Source organism: Galeopterus variegatus, unplaced genomic scaffold (genome assembly GCF_000696425.1).
Source record: "Galeopterus variegatus unplaced genomic scaffold, G_variegatus-3.0.2 Scaffold4874, whole genome shotgun sequence".
Taxonomy (NCBI): domain Eukaryota; kingdom Metazoa; phylum Chordata; class Mammalia; order Dermoptera; family Cynocephalidae; genus Galeopterus; species Galeopterus variegatus.
In genome coordinates this window covers 42,100-48,250 of record NW_007730985.1, presented here as the reverse complement: position 1 = coordinate 48,250, position 6,151 = coordinate 42,100, and the positions used below count along the sequence as shown (strand labels likewise).

General features: G+C 38.0%; 1 protein-coding gene across 1 annotated transcript in view; it reads left to right on the top strand.

Annotated features, from left to right (window-relative positions):
- Positions 1-861: 861 nt before the first annotated feature.
- Positions 862-6,151, top strand: part of LOC103603937 (structural maintenance of chromosomes protein 1B-like) — a 25,083-nt gene continuing 19,793 nt past the window's right edge. The window contains exons 1-3 of the mRNA XM_008588522.1: positions 862-970; positions 1,382-1,470; positions 5,081-5,158. Coding sequence (XP_008586744.1) covers positions 862-970; positions 1,382-1,470; positions 5,081-5,158 — 276 coding nt within the window. The remainder of the gene's footprint in view (positions 971-1,381; positions 1,471-5,080; positions 5,159-6,151) is intronic.

Genomic DNA, 6,151 nt, shown 5'->3' with positions numbered 1-6,151 from the left:
TAAGCGAACGATGCAAATCACACACACACACACACACACACACACACACACACACACACATCCGGGTGAGGGGGGGATAGAAGATATAATAGCTACAATTACTTGAAGTTGATACAACAAGCAAACAGAAAGGACATTGTTGGGTGGGAGGGAGGAAAGGGAGGAGGGAGGGAGGTTTTGGTAAGGTGCAACAATAATCAACCACAATATATATTGACAAAATAAAATTTTTTAAAAAAACAAAAACATTCTAAGCTCATGCCATATTCAAAATTTCCTGGACGAGGTAGTTTTGCAGGTCAGTTCTACAAAGTTATCAGGGAAAACTCATCACCACCTTAAGTAAACATTTCTAAAGCATCCAAATAGTTCGGCAATTATTCAACTCATTTTCCCAGGCTAGCTGTCTTCCATTCAAGCACCAGAAGAGGACACCACCTTGAAAATTCAGGACACTTGAGCAAAGCTCACACGGAGAGACAAATATCTTTATTAAATTAACGGCACATTCAATACAGCAGTGAATTAACAGGCTGTGCCTAAGGAACAAAACTGTGATTTACTGTAAGAAAATATTTTAATTGTTATTTCCTACATTAACAATGGAGCAGAGGGAAATAAAAACTGCATTTGATCACATCAATGAGTGTAGAAAAAGCTTCTGAAAGAAATTCAACACAACTTCATGGTAAAAACTTTTAGCAACATTACATTAGAAGGGGACTTTCAACAACTCTGGTTGCTAAGGAACGGGGCTGTCCATGCTGTGGTCTCGTTCTAGGCTCGCGAGACTTGGAGAGGCTCTTCCCACGTTTTTCCCACCAGGCGCGAGGACGCGGCTGAGGCGAGGATGCTGCTGCCATGGGCGTCCTGCAGGTGCTGGTCGTGGAGAACTTCAAGTCGTGGCGGGGCCGCCAGATCATCGGCCCCTTCAAGAGGTTCACCTGCATCATTGGCCCCAGTGACTCCGGTAACTGGGCACCTCGGGGCGGGACCTGAACTCCTCCACCCGGCCCAGTCGGCAGCTCTTTGCCTGAGGAGACTGAGGGGATGTGAGGGCGGCCATGCCCACTGGACTGCGGGAGGCCCCAACCTGGCCAGGGCGGCTCCAGCCCCTTCATCATTGGCCCCAACGGCTCCGGTAACTGGGCACCTCGGGGCGGGACCTGAACTCCTCCGCCCGGCCCAGTCCGCAGCTCTTTGCCTGAGGGGACTGAGGGGACGTGAGTGCAGCCATGCGGCCTGGACTGCGGGAGGCCCTGACCCGGCCGGGAGGGCTCCACCCTGAGTCACCACCCCCAACCGCCACCCCCCGTCGGGCCGGGTCCTTCCCCCCCACCCTACACCGCCCTTGACCAGTACATGTTTGCCATTGTTGTAGCCTGTGAAAAAGTAGCACAAAAATGTATTCGGTTTCTGAATGAGGAAAGAGCTGAACCTGAGACATTCCTTGCTCTGGATTACCTGGAGGTAAGAAATTTGTAATCTTTGGTATTTAGTAGTGATAAAAACTTGTCTGTTATAGTATGTCTTTATTGCTTAAAACTATGGTAGTGACTGAAAAAAATCGTTGCCAATTAGCCAGTCATTTGAATGGCTGGTGTTGATGTCTCAGTAGGCAAAGAATAATATCAAGTAGCTGCTATCTTTCTTGATATCACATCATTTATTTTCCTAATCTTGTTTTGCCCTAATTCTGTATTGGTAACTCTGATGCCATTGCTCTAGCAGTACACCCCTCGGCATACTAGCCAGTAATATATTTTGTTCTGTAGCAAAATACAAACGCTCCTCAACTTGACCATTGCTTTATGTCATGGTATACCCATCGTAAGTTGAGAATATCATCAGTTGAAAATGCATTTAATACACCTAACCTACCGAACCTCATAGCTGAGCAACATAGTGCACTGCAGAGTATCGGTTGTTTACTCTTTTGATCACGTGGCTGGCTGAGAGCTGTGGTTTGCTGCCACAAGAGAGTATCATACCACACACCACTAGGCCAGGGAAAGACTGAAATTCAGAATTTGAAGTACGGTTTCTACTGAATGTATATCATTGTCACACCATCGTAAAGTCAAAAAATCATACCTTGAACCATTGTAAGTTAGGGACCATGTAGATAGGAAATTGATAAGATGTATGGTCTGTGGGCGAAATGTCAACTCAGTCTCTATTGTGAATATTTGGTCCAGTGTGTCAACTCTTGGTGGGGCAGGCTAAATTTTGAGCCTTGAGTTATGAGTTGATATATGTTTCCATATCCAGAATCTAAATTCCTGCAGCAGGAACTCTATCATATCATAATTGATATCCTTTGTGATTTTTTATTGCCTACCAAAGATAATGTTTTATTTCATCTGGCAGTCAAGACCCTGAACTGCAGGCAGTGTGCATAGTGGTTAACAGCACATGCCTTGGAGTTGGAGTGCCCTGAGTTTGAATCTCAGCCCTACTTCTAATTTGCTCTCACTAAGTTGTTCATAACTTTTCTGGGCTTCAGTTTCTTCATCTATGAAATAGAAGAATTAATTCTTACCTTATTGGATTATTGCAAGGAATCATTACAGGTAAACCACCTGGCACAGTGCCTGCACAGAGGAGGGGCTCAGCAAATGCCAGCTGCTCATTGTACTAATTCACTTTTGCTTGTACCTTCTGACTCCTAAAACTTCTTAGCCCTAATTCATCTGCCAGTTAAAATCCTGTTCTACTTATTCCCCACTTGAGATGTTTTTCAAGGCAAACTCCTTTTTAACAACGTCTCATATAGAAGTATATCAAATATAAAGGGAATACTCATCCCTTTTCGGTGTCCAGTTCCTTAATAGTAACTACTTTAGATTGCTCCCATACACTTCAATTTTTATAAATATATATTCGCAGGTGTATATACTCGTGTGTGCGTGTGTATATATATAACACAGGCAGACATATACATGTTTTGGTTGTATGTAGTTTTTTTGCTTTGTTTTGCTTTGTTATCCCAAAGTGTGATTGTACTTGTAGGTTTTCATTAATACATTGAAGACACTTTTTTGATCTGTTTGTAGATCCAACCTAAGAATCATGACTAAGAAAGTCTGAAGCCTTTCCTGATCATTTATTTCTAAAGTGTTTTTTAAGTGCCATAATTTCGTACAGCTCTTTTGAGACATATTTTAAAGGATAGTATTTTCCACTACATTTCATGGTCTTGAGAGCATGGAGCACTTCTCATGCATTGTTTTCTCCCAAATAATTAGTGACAGGGTTGAATCTGGAAATTAAATCTTCTGGGTTTTGATGAAGTTTATTTTTAATATTACATGAGCCATTAGTGTGATATAGTTTATGATGTTCTGGTCAAACTTTTATTATCTGTAAGTGCACACTATTCATCATTTCCTGTCACGCCTGTATGTGTTTGGTGAGAAAGAATGTAATGAGCATTTGGTTTATATTTTAGTGTATCTAATATATGAAGCATTTTTTAAACATTTTAGGTCAAGCCAATCAATGAAAGATTAAGGGAGATTAAAAGCTTTAAAATGGAAATTGATGTCATAAAGACTCAGTTTCCTCAGATGAAGTAAGTGATTGAATTTGTCTGTGGAAATGGCCTTGTCTGTGAGACAGTGAAAGAAGCCAGGAGTGTTGCATTCGATGGATCTGAAAGACGGAAAGTAAAAAAAAAGATTTGTACTGGTTGTACTTTTGGATAAACTGAAGCAGTATTTATAAGACTAATATATTTCCACAAACAAATATTTATATGTGCTTTCATATGTTCTCTTTTATCAGGAATCTAACATGGACCTAAGATGGTTATGGCTTCATTAGTTTTCATAATGTTCAGTCGAGTTTTTGAAAATTTACCCACTGTAGCTGTCCTCAACATCATAAAGTATATTTTGGAAAATAGATTTATTGTAATTATATCCTAAAGAAGTTACTTATTTATTTATTTATTTTTTTACTTCATCTGAAATAAATGTCCTTGCTGATCCTCAGATTTTCCCTGCCTTTACCTGTATGGTACATGTATTTTTGTATACCAGGAAAGATTTTAGGTGCTTATTTTCATTCTGAGTTAATTCTTCTATAGCTTAATGGAGATACCGCCTTTTACACATTCAAGGTTAAACACATTTGAATTTAATGAAAGCACAATTGAAATGAGATTACTGAATACTAGTCTCTCAAGGGAATAATTTTGGTTTTAAAAATAAATATTGTTTCCCTTTAAATTGAATAGAGTTTGTATTTAGTTGAGTGATGTTAAATTCCTGAAATTATCTGTCTCTCTCTCTCTCGTTTTTTTTTTAAGCTACATTTGTGTTGAACCATAACCGCATTAAGGACATAAGCTCTGAAAAAGACCAGTGATTCTACTTAGCAATTAATTATGTGACTTAGACAAGTTTCTAAATCTCTAATTTTCATTTTCTTGTCTAAATTGGTGAAATGATATTGCCTGTTTCCTGTGGTTATGAGGATTAAGTTAAGTAATAACATGCAAAATGCTGTTATAGTGCCTGGAAAATAACACTCAAATGATAGTCGATTTATTGTTTACTAGTCAGTTAAAACATATAATCTGGAATGTCCAGAATTGCAAACAGGCTATTCTTATGAGACGTAAGAATTTCCAGGATTAAATTTAGTGACTTTCTAAGATGATTAACTTCGCATACGTTCGGTGCTGCCGTGTATAATAATGTTAATAAGGATGAGATTACTGTCTTTTAGTAATGACTGTCATTGATTTCTACATATTAAATTTAAGCAAATGTAATATGTGAGCTATTAAGTTTTCTTCCTTATTTTGCTACCTCATTAGCTAAAATTGACCTGTATATTTTTAAAATTGACTTTTGAAGATTTGTGTGGTAAATTTATAGAAGTCGCATAAGGAAAAGACTGTTTATTCCTTTACTTAGCAGATATTTATGATTTGTAAATTGTTCACAATAACAAGCTTTATACTGTACGTTGTATCTTGTTCTCATCAGTATTTCAAAATTTTAATGTTTATTTGTCTTATTTGTATCTTAACTATATTCCAGGAACTTTTAGATAATTTTCTGTGTTTTAGGTTGGGTACAACAATTGGGTAGATGTCATATTTTCACAGAAATCATCTGATGTCTGCCATTTGTGCTCATGGCTTTCCGTAAGTTTGTCATTATATTTTAGAATTTTCTTTATTCAAACATTTCAAGTGATATCAAAAAATATGTTGGTATATATATAAAGTATAGTATATATAATCTATATACATAACTACAAACTACATAAGTTAACAGCAATTCTGCTAGCTATAGTTTTGTTACCATATTTTTGTGATAATTCAATTTTTTAATAATTCAAAAACTTATGTAATAATATTTCAAAAACGAGAATTTCTTTACATATATTGCATTATTCTATTCACTCCCCTTAAACAGAGACACAACAGTTATTTGCTTCCTTCTCCCATAGACTGGTTGTTATTTTAAAATATATATAGAAAGATCTATATATGTTTTGCCCTTTTAATATGATGGAGCAAAAATAAATGTCATTACATAGCTGGATGATTTGTGAAAAGATCATTTTTCGAAAATTGCTCACATTGTACAAGAGTGAATAAAAGTACCGGGTACCACTTGAATCAGTACCATCAGGTATAAAATGTAGTTGAACTTAATCCTCATACTTTATATCAGAATAAGTTCAGGATGGATTAGAAACGTAAATGTGAAAAATAAAACCGTAAAAGTTTTAAGAGAAACCATGGAAATTTTTTCTTAATCCCAGAGGCAGGAATGCCTGTACAATACGACAGAAAATCCCAAAGCTATGAAAGATGGATAAATTCACCTAACATAAAGAATTCCTACATGGCAGGCCAGCCCGGTGGCGCACTGCTACAGAGCGGCACTCCCTCCGAGGGTTCGGATCCCACATACAGACCGGCAGCTCACTGGCTGAGCGAGGTGCTGACGCAACACTGAGGGTTGCGATCCGGTTGCTGGTCCTGGTCCGGTACGGGCACGACACTGAGGGTTGCGATCCGTTGCCGGTCAAGGAAAAAAAAAAAAAAAAAATTCCTACATGGCAAAAACCACCATGAGCAAAATAAAAAAGAAAATGGCGAACTGGGGGAAATATTTGCAACTCATGC